The sequence below is a fragment of the Staurois parvus genome, unplaced genomic scaffold, assembly GCF_062004578.1.
Source record: "Staurois parvus isolate SC_StPar_1 unplaced genomic scaffold, SC_StPar_1.0 ptg000177l, whole genome shotgun sequence".
Classification (NCBI taxonomy): Eukaryota; Metazoa; Chordata; class Amphibia; order Anura; family Ranidae; genus Staurois; species Staurois parvus.
In genome coordinates, this window is record NW_028317973.1 from 3,312,845 (window position 1) to 3,328,278 (window position 15,434).

The window sequence follows — 15,434 nt, forward strand, 5'->3', positions numbered from 1 at the left end:
AAAATGTGGAAGTAAAATTTGCAGGGTGTCACCAATTTTTTATTTTATATGAATATACAGTTGCAAGAAAAAGTATGTGAACCCCTTGGGATTACGTGGAGTTTTGCATGAATTGGGCATAAAATGTGCTGTAAACATCATCTAAGTCACAACAATAGAAGAACACAGTCTGCTGAACATAATACTACACAAACATTAGATGTTGCCATGGTTTAATTGCACATAATATGTAAACATTCACAGTGCAGGGAGGAAAAAGTATGTGAACCTTTGGACTTAATAACTGGTTGACCCTCCGTTGGCAGCAATAACCTCAACCAAACGTTTCCTGTAGTTGCAGATCAGACCTGCACAATGATCTGGAGTAATTTTGGACCACTCCTCTTCACAAAACTGTTTCAGTGTAGCAATATTCTTGGGATGTCTGGTGTGAATCGCTCTCTTAAGGTCATGCCACAGCATTTCAATCGGGTTGAGGTCAGGACTCTGACTGGGCCACTCCAGAAGGCGTATTCTGTGCTGTTGCAGCCATTGTTTTGTTGAATTACTTGTATGCTTTGGGTCATTGTCCTGTTGCATCACCCATCCTCTGCGGAGCTTCAGTTGGCGGACAGATGGTCGTACGTTTTCCTGCAAAATGTCTTGATAAACTCTGGAATTAATTTTCCCATCAATGACAACAATCTGTCCAGGCCCTGAGGCAGCAAAGCAGCCCCAAACCATGATGCTCCCTCCGCCATGTTTTACAGTGGGGATGAGGTTTTGATGTTGGTGTGCTGTGCCTTCTTTTCTCCACACATAGTGTTGTGTGTTCTTCCCAAACAACTCAATCTTGGTTTCATCTGTCCACAGTATATTTTGCCAGTAGTGCTGTGGAACATCCAGGTGCTCTTTTGCAAACTTCAAACGTGCTGCAATATTCTTTTTGGACAGCAATGGCTTCCTCCGTGGTGTCCTCCCATGTACTCCATTCTTGTTTAATGTTTTCCTTATTGTAGATGTGTCAACAAAAATGTTAGCATGTGCCAGAGATTTCTGTAGGTCTTTAGCTGACACTCTGGGATTCTTCTTTATCTCATGCAGCATTCTGCGCTGTGCTCTTGCAGTCATTTTTACAGGATGACCACGCCTAGGGAGAGTAGCAACAGTGCTAAACTTTCTCCATTTGTAGACAGTCTGTCTTACCGTGGACACATGAACATCAAGGCTTTTGGAGATACTTTTGTAACCCTTTCCAGCTTCATGCAAGTCAACAATTCTTGATCGTAGGTCTTCTGAGAGCTCTTTTCTGTGAGGCATGGTTCACATCAGACAGTGCTTCTTGAAACCAGTAAACCCAAAACAGGTGTGTGTTTTTTAAGGGCAGGACAGCTGTCAGCAACACATCCAATATCATCACACTGATTGGAGTCAAGGTTGGCTCACTCCTGGCTCCAATTAGCTCTGGGAGAAGTCATTAAGCTAGGGCCTCACATACTTTTTCCTCCCTGCACTGTGAATGTTTACATGTTATGTGCAATTAAACCATGGCAACATCTAATGTTTGTGTAGTATTATGTTCAGCAGACTGTGTTCTTCTATTGTTGTGACTTAGATGACGTTCAGAGCACATTTTATGCCCAATTCATGCAAAACTCCACGTAATCCCAAGGGGTTCACATACTTTTTCTTGAAACTGTAAGTACAGACCTCAAATGTAGACTTCTTCCATTTTTACAGTATTCTCACCTGGCTAAGGCAGACTCATCTCTTAGCACCAAGATAGACAATGTTTTTAAGATGCTACTGACACAAAGCACATTCTATTTCTGCTTTGCAATCAGCTGTCCCAATCTCATGTCTCCATGGCCTGTAAGGCAGCTACTTACAAAACTGTAGGCATTTTTGTTAAATGCTAAATGCACCACAAAATCACTCAGGGGGTAACTTGCACTTGCTTCAAGACAAAACTTAGCTAGAAGTAAAGAAAATTCCATCTAGGTGGATCAACTCCATATGTTTTTCCAAATGCTTAACAAAATAGTGTTATTTTGTCCTTCACAAAGAAGTTTTGCTTTTGCTTCAGGAGAGTTTTTTTTTCCTTGTGTATCAGTAAATCACCAGTGCCCTTTCTTTAAAAATATATATCTTGCTTCAGACAAAATCTCAAAATTCATTACACTATGAATTATGAATACCATGGATGAGTTATGAATATGATAATAATATAAATTATGAATAATATGGATATTATCATCCATAGTTTGATTATGCTCTCTTATGTGCTTTTATGTATTTATGTATTATACAGTATATGGTATATACCTGCATGTATTCTTTATTATTTTTCTAGTCTCTTATTTGCATTTTAAAACTCCCTGTCAACTTACCTGTTTCACCAACCCTCCCACATCTTTCTCAACCACTGCCCTGTCAGCTAGTCTGTGTAACCCTTACTCTTCCTCACCAGTCTTCCTAATGTGCCATACTGGCTGATCACAACCATAACAATATCCAACCTCCTTTTCCTCTCCAATCAACATTGTATTTTCAATTTGTCTTTGTTTTCACAAACACCATCATCATGGCCCTTCCTCTCACCAACACTCCTGTCACTCAATCTTCAGCATTCAACAAACCTGACATCACCCATTTTTACCCTAGCCTTTTAACTCTTCTGTATACTACTATAAAAATGCTGTACCAAAAAAAAAAAAGATGCACTGGGCAGGTCCCACCTTCCAATGTGACTGCCATTCATTGATCATGATAGCCAATGTTACCCACTCTACTCAAAACCATAATCTGGTCTTTCAAACTGCATTCAGGGTTCTGAACACTCATGACCTTACATTTTCACATCCGACACTTTACCCACTGTGCCACAGATAAAGTTGTTTGTTACATATCCAAGTAAGAAAATGTCTTATTAGACATAGAATTCAGGCATCCAGCCTATGGCAGGCATCAAACCTAATAAAACATTTCTTTCACCCATCACCTGCCATTGGCACACTTGAAATACATGTCTGTAGATGTGCTGCAATGGCAACAAAGACAGTACTACTGCCTGTCTTTCTCACTCACTGTCACTTTCACATTCTAGTGTTTGCAGTACGGCACACTTGCTGCCACTGCTGCAACCTGTGGCAGAGACTGGAGTGTGGTTTGGAGACTGGTTGCTGCCCAGTTGGAGTTTGGGGAAATACACAGGTGTGTACATGTCTCACTTTGTCAATAAATGAGGAAACCAACAGTTAGTCAACCAGACCAAGCACAAAGAAAAGCCATGGGTGCAAAAGACAGACATATACATACAATTGTATATATTAACAGGGCATACTGAGTTATGTTGGGTGATTATTGTATTGCCCAAGAAAAAAAGCTTTTTTTTTTCTTACCTTAATGCATTCTATGCATTCAAGTAAAAAAACTTTATGTGTCGCAGAATCCCCTCTTGCCCCCCATACTTGCCTGAGCCTGATTTCCATCCAGCCTGAGAGGAGCGTCTCTCTCTGCTCTCTCTCTCCTCACAGGGCACGTTGCTGCTGTCAATCAAATTCTGTGATGAGGGAGTAAGGGGAGAGGCTGAGCCACACTGTCTGTGTCAAGAGACGCAGACAGGGTGGCTTGGGAGAAGGCCAGCCAAATGCCCCCATAGAAGGCTGCTTGCTATGGGGGCACTTGAGAAGAGGAGGATCGGGGCTGCTCTGTGCAAACCATTGCACACAGCAGGTAAATATAACATGTTTGTTATTTTAATAAAAAATATTTGACGCTTTATAAGCACTTTAACCTTGCACATATTTTACCCTGTAAGTCATTTCTTTTAGTTTAATATTTCTGTGGTTTGGGGTTATACACTGTAAATGGGGAAGGGGGTGGGATGTTTAAATTCTGATTATTGCAGAGTTTTTATATTGCTAATTTGCTGAGGGAGTTATGCTTCTCATTAGGGATTAGCAGCTGAACTGTCTATTTAATAACACCCCATAAAACCAAGCTGACATTTTTCACACCCTACATTTTACTGCATGTACACTTTAGATCCTACATGTTATATATTTTTTATTAGGCCTGTCATTCTGTTGAGCTATACCTTTATGTTTCTGGGAGAACATCTATAGGTTGTAAAAAAAACAAAAAAACAACATTTTAACTAATTCAACAAAAGCATTAGTCTGAAAGTATCTGGCATCAATACCCTTATCATAAAGGGTTTATAAATTGCCTTTTTGTATTTGGTATGCTAATGCTTATTTTTTGGAAAGGCTTTATTATCACAAAAAAAAATGCACTGTCAATGCCAGCATTGCTAAAGTGAGTCCTATTCCCAATAGCACTATGTAGAACATGGAAAATAAGTAGAATAAATAATCATAGTAGCTAAACTTCTTTAAAATACAATACACTTTTTTAATTATCTTGAACTAGCAGTACATTACCACACCACACTTCTGTTTTCTTTCAAATTTCTATTTACATTTTCTGTTCTATTTCATTCATGCGAGCATAGAAAGGATCAATTTGAGACTGGCTAACCTCAGCTTATCTCTGCTTTAGAAGATTGATTTTCTATCTTTATGGACAATTTGCTGCCTCATTCCCTGTATTACTAATTTTTAAGCTATCCCTGCCCTTTCCTTCTTGTCAATAAAAGGAAAAAAACACCATTTCTCCTGTGTATGTGTGACAACTCACTCAGCGTTTTCCTAGTTGAGCTTAAGAAAACTATCATGTCAGTGAATCAGTTTAAAGGCTGTTAGTATTCAAAAGCATACTTTTGTTTCCATGCTAGACTGACCAGCACCATCATAAAGTAAGATATAATTTATCATAAAAGGATAAACCTTACAGAGTTGTTTTAAATTTGTTCTCAATTTCTAAGATGGTCCTACTAGAGGCAGTTTCACACATTGATAATCCTAGGAGACTCGGTTGGTACAAAAAATACAAAACCTGCATTATAAAACAGAAGCACATACCTACAGATGCCCCCAAAGCACTGGAGTCAAAATTAACCTATTCCTTCTGGGCTCCTGCACATTCCTACTGTAATAGGCCAACAAGAATGTGCAAGGACAGGTGGTAGTGGCCATCTCCATCACCACCCAAAAGCTTTGGAGCTTCTCCTGTTTGAAAAGCCAAGCATTCAGATGTAAAAGTAAGGTTTGTGGAATTGCTACAGGTGCAGGCACCAGTTTATTACCATGAGAGTAACTTTTAAAAATAAGCTCACGCAACACAGAGAGGCTTTAACTCTAGCCAAACATTTGTTTTTAAATTTTGGTAGAATAGGGAGAAGTCAAATCCTATATTAGGTTTTCACTGCTGTCTACATCTACATTGAAAATATTTCATGTCCTCCCTGATGACCACACAGGAAGTTATGGGATTCTCTCCAATGGAGACAGAAACAGTGGTAAAGACCTACAAGACGTTCTAGTCCATTCCCCCAACAATGCTGTGCCCCCACTGGAGAGATCTCCTCTCATTTCTTGATCCAATGACCACACAGGAAGGGTGAAATACATTGCAAAATACATTTTGCTAATGCTTGGAAAAGGGCAAATAGAGTACAAAATGTACATTACTGGGTAGTGTGGGAGACCAGAGTTTCTAATAGATGGTATTAATAAAATTATTAAAATTCTAAATAAGTATTAGTGAGTGAGTGGGTAAATAAAGTACAAATGGAAACATGGGTGGATGCATATGTAATCATGTTAAAAATGTACCCAAAGTGTTTTCAGATACAGTTCTCATTTGTGTTAATTTGGGAAATACTTTTTTATAGCAAATATACATATCTACAATAAATGCCAGTTGTTTTAAAGCTAAAACTGGCCAATCAATGAAGTTTGTTCTATCATTTTGTCTTTAGATTGAGTGGAAAGAAATCATTTTTGTAAAACAACATTGCTTCCAGTTTTCTTTTCTACTGAATGATACAGTTACAATGATTAAGAAAGGAGGCCTGTGATGGTTGGAGTTACTAAGGTCCCCATCACCCTCTGATTAATTTTTGGAGACTGTATTTTTAGAACAAATGAAATGCAAATGGTGGAGCGCTTAAATAATGAGTTGATATAATCATCATATCATAAGTGTATCTTAAACATGTGTATGCATAGATAAATCTATTAATGAAATAAATATAAAAATAAATTAAATAAATATAGCAGCAATACTCAAAAAAGCCACAGTGAGGCGCTCCAGTCAGTGCTGACAATGAAATGGATGTGAAAGTGAATCTACTATTCATACTGTATAGCAACAATTATTATGCTATTGAGTATAGTGAAAGCCACTGTGACACTGAACCATCATTGTTAAGTGATAATAAATTTAGTGACTTACCGTGAAATATATGACATATAAAACAGATATAGTATATGATATAAAGGAGTCCAGTAAAATGAATCCGTAAAACGAATAGGGGACTTCCAGTGATGGTGAATCCGTGAAAGATTCCTTTATATGCACTCACCAGAAGCGCATATAAAATGCGCATGAACAGCTTTGACAGGCAGGTCAGACATCAGACCACTGGAAATCTGGAAATTATCCTAGTGTTGTGGCATTTTTGGATTTATTGAAATGCAATTAAAATGCTGATTTTGATCATTGAGAATGTGAGGGGCTTGGCATTTGAGCATTGAGTATAACCAAGTGTTGCAGTACTACGCTATACATTTGTTTTTTTCTCTACATTGTGTTCTTGAACAGGGGAGTCTGGTAATCCTGGAGGTTGGAAGTTGGCTATTCTTTGGTTAAGTGGAGATCTGGAGGCTTACTAACTGGGTCTAGGATCCCATAAAAACCCTAAAGGCGTTTTTATCACCAGTATCTGGTGAGAGCGGTATATATTGTTTGAGCACTATCTTTGCTGGAAGCACGTTTCATTTCTTTGGAAAGAGGACTTTTAGAGATTTTTAAAATAATTTTTCACCTATTTAGAGTGGGACTTTTAATTTCATATATATATGTCATTTTATTATAATATTTTGGAGTGATACACAATATTTTGTTATATATTTTTTTAGACACTTTTTTTGTGCTGTTTTTATGGTTTAAATGTTGATTACATATCTTAGCTCAGGTTGGGGCTATAGGAGAAGCAGTATTCTTGTTAGAATTGACATTGATGTTATTTCTTTATAAAGAACTAGCACAGAGTACATAGAACCATTCACATCACTCTATGGCCTAATGATGCCAACAGTAACCTGTTAACTACCCTTCTAAACCTTTACAATTATATGGTTCAAGTGAAGTAAAATATACTGTATGATACGAGACTGTGTATTGTGTAAGGCTGGGCAGACTGTAGAGTGGGAAAGGGTTAGGACATGTGTCACATGTTCATTGTTGCCTCTATTCCCCTCATTTCCTATATATTCCATGGGCAAAAAATTAGGAAATAGGTTTTAAGCCTGCCCCACTCTCTTCAGAACTAAAATAAATTGAAGACTTTATGCACATTAACTACTTAAGCTTCTGAAGATTTTACCCCCTTCATGACCAGGCCATTTTTTGCTATTTAGCACTATGCTAGTTTAACTGGTAATTACGCAATAATGCAACACTTTACCCAAATTAAATTTATATAATATATTTCACACAAATAGAGCTTTCTTTTGGTGGCATTTGATCATCACTGTTTTTTTTATTTTTTCTTATACATAAACGAAAAAGGACTAAAAATTTTGAAAAAAAATGTTTTATTTACTTTCTCCTATAAAACACATCCAATTAAAAAAATGAAAAATTTCTTAATAAATTTAGGGCAAAATGTATTCTCCTGCATGGCTTTGGTAAAAAAAAAAATCCCAATATGCTTATATTATTTTGTTTGCATGAAAGTTATAGCATCTACAAACTATGATTATATATTATATACTGGATTTTTTTTTTAATACTTGTAATGTCGATTATCAGCCACTTATTGTGGGATTGTGATAGTGCAATCTGACACTGATTAACACTTTGTGGGAACTGACTGATATTGACATCACCAGTGATACTAACAGTGGTGAGTGCTAATACTATAGACTGTCACTGTACTAATGACAATGGCTGGGAAGGGATTAATATCCAGGGGCAATCAAAGAGTTAACTGTGTGCCTAACAATGTGTAAAGTGTGTAGTGTGTGCTGCTTTTACTAAGCAATGTGACTGTTTTTACTCCCTGCTTTGCACAAAAAAAAAAGTCACATTGCTGCTCTACAAAGAGAGCCATGTGTTGTTCACCAACACAGGGCTCTTTGCTGTCATTTGCTCAGCGGATCAGCAGGTCCCAGCCATAAATAATTGGTTGGGATTCAACGATTAGCTTGTGCTGTAGCGAATGACAGCACAACTGGGATGACATATATATACGTGATACAGCACAGCGGGGCTGCACAGCTACAGGAGGCTGTCCGGAACTGGTTAAGTTAATACAAAAAATGAGAAAAACATAGTCACATTAATAACGTTTGTTTTGAACATTTTAATAAAGGGGGGAAAAAAAGGCATTTGCCTCAGACTCACCAGAGCAACAAGATATTTGCAAGTAAAGTGGCTCTGTTTGTGAGGCTATAAGGGACCTCATATCTCAGCTTCTGACACCGTCAGAAGAAAACTTTCTTACTTTGGTTTATGAATGACAAGCATGTTTGTCTGCTTGTCCATGGATCCACATACAAACACAACATAACCCTGTTCAATCATGTGCAACAGAATAAATCAGCTAAAGTCGAAGAAAACTATTACAGCAAACTATGCTGTGAAAACTGACTAAACATGACATGTAGTGTTTGACTCATCCTTTGCATAACATTTTCCAGCTGGTCTTAGGTTAGGCAAAAAGTAAACATTATAATGATGACATATCTGCACTGGATGGGCAATTTTCTCAAGTAAAAGACATTTAAAGAGTAACTATTCTTCAGCACAAACCTTCAGGAAGGCCACATACTTCTACATTTACTAAATGCAGGCCCACGGGTTCGGCTAGGCATACAGGAGCAAGTGACTGGAAGCTGGACCATGAGTAGCTGGACCATCAGTAGTAGGTATGAAGAGAAGTGAATGTTTTTATTTAGGATTAGAGTACTCATAATTAGAAAATAATGATTCAATTACAGTAAAATATTAATGGTGAATGCTTGTGAGCTATTATGAAATGAGGTGTTCAATATGTGACTTTAGATGTCCTTATTTCTCACGTGAGGTTCGCTGGCACTTGCACTGACTCATATGCTAGTGTATATATAATATTTTCAAAATAGATAGTGCCGCGCTCCCATGTACCAATATGTATATCTTATACTTTCAAAGTGCTAATGAATAGCTTTCAAGATACTGCATGTATCAAACAATTATTACTAGTGACTCAAAACATCATTGTGAATATTAATCTTCATGCAAGTGACATTAATAACTGATAATCCTAAGGTGATAGTGCCCATTTAAAGTACAGTGATATACAAATCAGAAATACTCCTCTATTCTACTGTGATCCTTATATTTATATTGTGCAAACACATATATATTATGTGCACGTGCTTATGATATATTCAATAAAAAAAAAAAAAAAAAAAAAAAAAAAAAAAAGTCTTTCAAAATAAATGTGCAGGTGGATTCTTGGTTCCCTCTCGCCGAGTGCTTAATGGTCTCCCTATGTGCTCACCTCTATATTTGCCTGAATAAATCCAGGCAAATACACTTTTTATCCTTCCAGGATAGATGGGATGGAATGATGCTCTTGAATTATCTCAGAAGGTGGATGTGGATTTATATTTGTTCTCCTGTAGCTGCTCATGAGTGGGTATACTGACCATCTCTCTGAGGATCTCCCAATTCCCCTCCTGGGGCTGTTTCCTTTTCCAGTCCTCCTTATATCAGCTCAAAGGGTGTTGTTCAATTGAGAAAGGAAGACAAACAGACCATAGTGTCTTATCCTTGTGCAAAAAGGGGGTTTATTGCTGCCAGTTGCACAGTAGTATACAATTGTAGTCCAGCATAAATGTGCTCTGCCTCTGTTCCTGCAGTGCTGTCTACCTGTGTCTGTATTCAGATCACCGAGCCTCTCCAGTGCAATGTCGTGACGTCAGAGCCCCTCTGACGTCACGACATTGCACTGGAGAGGCTCGGTGATCTGAATACAGACACAGGTAGACAGCACTGCAGGAACAGAGGCAGAGCACATTTATGCTGGACTACAATTGTATACTACTGTGCAACTGGCAGCAATAAACCCCCTTTTTGCACAAGGATAAGACACTATGGTCTGTTTGTCTTCCTTTCTCAATTGAACAACACCCTTTGAGCTGATATAAGGAGGACTGGAAAAGGAAACAGCCCCAGGAGGGGAATTGGGAGATCCTCAGAGAGATGGTCAGTATACCCACTCATGAGCAGCTACAGGAGAACAAATATAAATCCACATCCACCTTCTGAGATAATTCAAGAGCATCATTCCATCCCATCTATCCTGGAAGGATAAAAAGTGTATTTGCCTGGATTTATTCAGGCAAATATAGAGGTGAGCACATAGGGAGACCATTAAGCACTCGGCGAGAGGGAACCAAGAATCCACCTGCACATTTATTTTGAAAGACTTTTTTTTTTTTTTTTTTTTTTTTTTTATTGAATATATCATAAGCACGTGCACATAATATATATGTGTTTGCACAATATAAATATAAGGATCACAGTAGAATAGAGGAGTATTTCTGATTTGTATATCACTGTACTTTAAATAGGCACTATCACCTTAGGATTATCAGTTATTAATGTCACTTGCATGAAGATTAATATTCACAATGATGTTTTGAGTCACTAGTAATAATTGTTTGATACATGCAGTATCTTGAAAGCTATTCATTAGCACTTTGAAAGTATAAGATATACATATTGGTACATGGGAGCGCGGCACTATCTATTTTGAAAACAGTAAAATATTGTTGTCTGTAGCTAAAATTTTCAGATCAGCAAATATTTGCATTAAGGGGCGTGCACAAGTCTCTGCAAGATGTAGCTGTGGTGTTAACTACGATGTAGCCATTCTAGTCAAGCATTTTGTAGTTCCTCCCCTTAGTATGTACTGTAAAATATTTTATGTTTCCCCAATGTCACCGCTGCTCCAATCAAGCATAGTACAACTCAAAAATATAAATGTGTAAACCCGTAAGCAATTCTAAAAATACATAAAATTTAATTTGAATGAAAAGCTGCTCACATCTACACATACTCATAAAAATGTGCTAAATAACAAAAAACATGCAAGGAACGTGCCGTGCTTCTCTTAATGTTATCCAATGCTAACTAAAGATAACATAAAAATCCCAGTGCAAAATAAATATTAATACATAGCAAACACTGTGCACATAAAACTAATGAATATAGTCCATCTCCACAACGTGATTCTTTCAATACACAATGATGACTTGTGCCGTTCAAATATTCCTCTTATCATGTGCAGTATACCTCCATCAACACCGACACCAGTTGTGCTCTCACCTGGAATTTTTGACCTCACAATTAAGTTTGGTCAAAAAATGGCTTGCGCCCATTATATGGACATATATTGGTGGTAAGACCTCTATCAAGACTCTCCCTCACCGCTGATACAGCTCCTTCCTTCTCTGCTCAGCGCACATATGGAAAAATATATAGGCAAACCAATATTGCTTTATCGTTTAAAAAACTGACATGTTAAAATACACAATGGCCACTTACATAGTACAGGTGCTCCATTGCACCAAATATTGTACACATAAAAACAGACTGTAAAAACCATATCTGACACCCTCAGGCTCTAATGGATCTCACCGGACTCTTCTCCATGTTCATATAATTGTATCCCCCTGAGGAAGCCACATATGCCTGTGATGCAACACATAGGGGAGGGGCCTGGTGACATCACAATGCTTGCAGCCAGCTGAAATGTCCCGGAAAGAGCACATGGAGAGAAGTCTGGTTAGATCCATTAGAGCCTGAGAATGTCAGCTACATTTTTAACAGACTGTTTTTATGTGTGAAATATTTGGTGCAATGGAGCACCTGTACTATGTGAGTGGCCATTGTATATTTTACTAAAATGTCAGTTTTTTTAAATGATAAAGCACTATTGGTTTGCTTATATATTTTTCCATATGTGCTTTGAGCAGAGGAGAAGGAAGGAGCTGAATCAGCAGTGAAGGAGAGTCTTGATAGAGGTCTTACCACCAATATATGTCCATATAAAGGGCGCAAGCCATTTTTAACCAAAAGTAATTGTGAGGTCAAAAATTCCAGGTGAGAGCACAAATGGTGTCAGTGTTGGTGGAGGTATACTGCATATGATAAGAGGAATAGTTGAACGGCACAAGTCATCATTTTGTATTGAAAGAACCACGTTGTGGAGATGGACTATATTCATTAGTTTTTTTGTGCACAGTGTTTGTTATATATTAATATTTTATAATATTTATTTTGCACTGGGATTTTTATGTTATCTTTATTTTGCATTGGGTAACATTAGGAGAAGCGTGGCGCGTTCATTGCATGTTTTAAGCATAATACAACTAAGGCAGGCCATAGACAAGTTGAAAATCGAAAAAAATTTGTGTCTATCCTTCAATAATTTGTTTATCACATCATTAGTGTGTCAGTTACAATATGTGGTTTTCATGTCGGAATCAAAGTGCCTGATCCAACATGCTGTTTTTTTTTTTTTAGAAAACCGAATCAACTGACGGCACAATCGTATGAGCTATATTCGTTTTTCTATCAATAGAATTTTTGTATTCTGACTCATCTATGGCCTGCTTTATACATTAGAGCATGTGAGCCTAGGGAGAATAAAAAGAAAAAGACAGAAAATTATACACCACTTACCTCATCTTTATCCTGAACTTCAATATACAGAGGCAATGCAAAACCTAGCTGGGCCAGTTCTGGAATGCTGACAGAGTACTCCGAGCTATTAAATTGTGGGGCATTGTCATTGATATCAATCACTAGAATGTTGAATGTTGTTGTCACCGTAGCATCAGAAAGGGTTCGATCATCCAGCTGTTCAGTTGCCTTAAAAAAAGTATATAAATTCATGTTAATAAAACCATATTTTATCTTTCAGCTATGCTACATGTTAGTTACATTCAGTGTATTATTGTGAGGTATTGTACACAAAATACAGGCAGGGTTGTACTGAGAGACCTAAGCAAATGCCGGGCAGTACAGTGGCTTAGTAGAAAAAAGGAAACAATCCTCCTGCACTGCCAAATAACTGTGGTCACCGCCAAGTGGCCGCAGACATCTAACTATATTCCAAATAGTGAGACCAAGTAAATGAAATACTGCTGCGCTACTCAGTGCATAAATAATAAATGGACATATAAATGAATATAAAGTTCAAATGTAAAGGATAAATATAGATATAACCCACATCTGAGTGTAAAACAAGAAATTTCTAACAGCAACAAGTGCATAAATCATTACCAAAGTTATTAGTTCAGACAATGTAAAAAACATCAGTAAAGCAACACAGTGTACTCAATTGACCAGTGATATGCAAGTGAAGAAGTGACCAAAAATAACTATATATATATAATAATGTATTGAAAAGCAAACGTGACACGTCCCAAAAAGAATAAACGTAATAGTCCAAAAAACAAGAGCCCAGTGAATCTTCAGCATAAGCCGGGAGACATCCAGTGATCAAATATAATCAATCAAACCTCCACCAGCTAGCGTGCGTGCTTACCTCCAAACTGTTACCTGCATGGGGTCATAAAGCATAGAAAGAACTCAAACGATGATCTAAAAAATAGGTGGTCCTCGATGGTAACAAAAAAAGACTCCTCTCCGGTGAAGCTGGCGAGCACTCACAGGCGTAACTCAGATATGGCCACATACCTCATGGAAAATTTAAACAATAAGACTTCCCATAGTGTAATAAGTTAAAAATGTTATTATGAACAACACACAGAGTGACTATTCACATTAAAAACGGGGTCCGCAGACCAATACAGGCAAGAACACTGCAATAAAACTGCAGAATGGGTGTATGTGGTTGGGAGTACCAAGATGGCGGCTGCCGTCCGTACCGAAAATGACGTCACTACGCTTTGGTCCTACGTGTTGCGTCACGGGTCAGGTAACTTCCTCAGGGCTCGCTCCATGTGGGGATACTGGAGGTGAAAGAGGTCTATGGCTATATCTGAGTTATGCCTGTGAGTGCTCCCCAGCTTCACCGGAGAGGAGTCTTGTTTATTACCACTGAAGACCACCTATTTTTGAGATCATCGTTTGAATTCTTTTTATGCTTTATGACCCCTTGCGGGTTGCAGTTTGGAGGTGAGCGTACATGCTAGCTGGTGGAGGATTGATTGATTATATTTGATCAGTGGATGTCTCACGGCTTATGCTGAAGATTCATTGTGCTCTTGTTTTTGGGACTATTACATTTATTCTTTTTGGGACGTATTCACTGCTTTTTGGGACGTATTCACTGTGTCACGTTTTGCTTTTCAATACATTATTACATATAAATGTATTTTTGGTCACTTATTCACTTGCATATTACTGGTCAATTGAGTACACTGTGTTGCTTTACATGGTCTGCACGAATAACTTTGCTAATGATTTCTGCACTTGTAGCCGTTAGCAATTTTTTCTTTTACACTCGGATGTGGGTTATATCTATATTCATCCTTCACATTTGATCTTTATATTAATTTATATGTCCATTTATTATTTATGCACTGAGTAGCGCAGCACTATTTCATTTACTTACACAGTGGCTTAGTAGACAGCATCTACTTATGCCGGGAGCCACAGGGGTCCTTGGTTTGAATCTCAGCCAGGTCACTCATCAGAGTTTACAGGTTCTCCCTGTGCTTGCATGGATTTCCTGAGTACTACAGTTTCTATCCACACTCCAAAAACATGCCATTAATGTTCTTTATTCTCCAACAACTATGTTACATAATTTATTTTTATGAAATGCAAAACTGAAAACAGCCTGCTTGCTATATACATAGTCATCTTCCACCCCCTTTGAATCCCCTCTTCTGTGCTCAAGTATGTTAAGCGTCAATTTACATAGACAAAAAAGTGACAGCCTTCCTTGCTAGTTTCAGAAACACATTGTAATCAAGGTGCATCTCAGACCTTCTTGTCCTCTTCCGATATTGGGGATCCTTGAAACTGAAAGAAAGGTACACCAGACTTGTGCATTATGCAATATACTCACAAACCCTGTTGAGTATCGGACTTAAATACATAAAGTGAAACAAATTAAAACAAAAGACTTAAACCACAATTCTAGGTAGGCATCTGTAACGTCACAAAGTAGAACCAGACTCTAATGTGTTTCAAGGTGTATATCATCTTCTTCAGAGCACTACTCCTTGAAACACATTAGCATCTGGTTCTGCTTTGTGATGTCACTGATGCCTACCTAGAAATGTGGTTTGAGTCTC

At 37.8% G+C, this 15,434-nt stretch overlaps 1 protein-coding gene across 3 annotated transcripts in view; it reads right to left on the reverse strand.

Annotated features, from left to right (window-relative positions):
* Nucleotides 1-15,434, reverse strand: part of CDH23 (cadherin related 23) — a 1,300,862-nt gene that overhangs the window by 657,336 nt on the left and 628,092 nt on the right. For all 3 annotated transcript variants that reach the window (XM_089677099.1, XM_089677097.1, XM_089677098.1), the window contains exon 11: nt 12,847-13,035. In XM_089677099.1, coding sequence (XP_089533225.1) covers nt 12,847-13,035 — 189 coding nt within the window. The remainder of the gene's footprint in view (nt 1-12,846; nt 13,036-15,434) is intronic.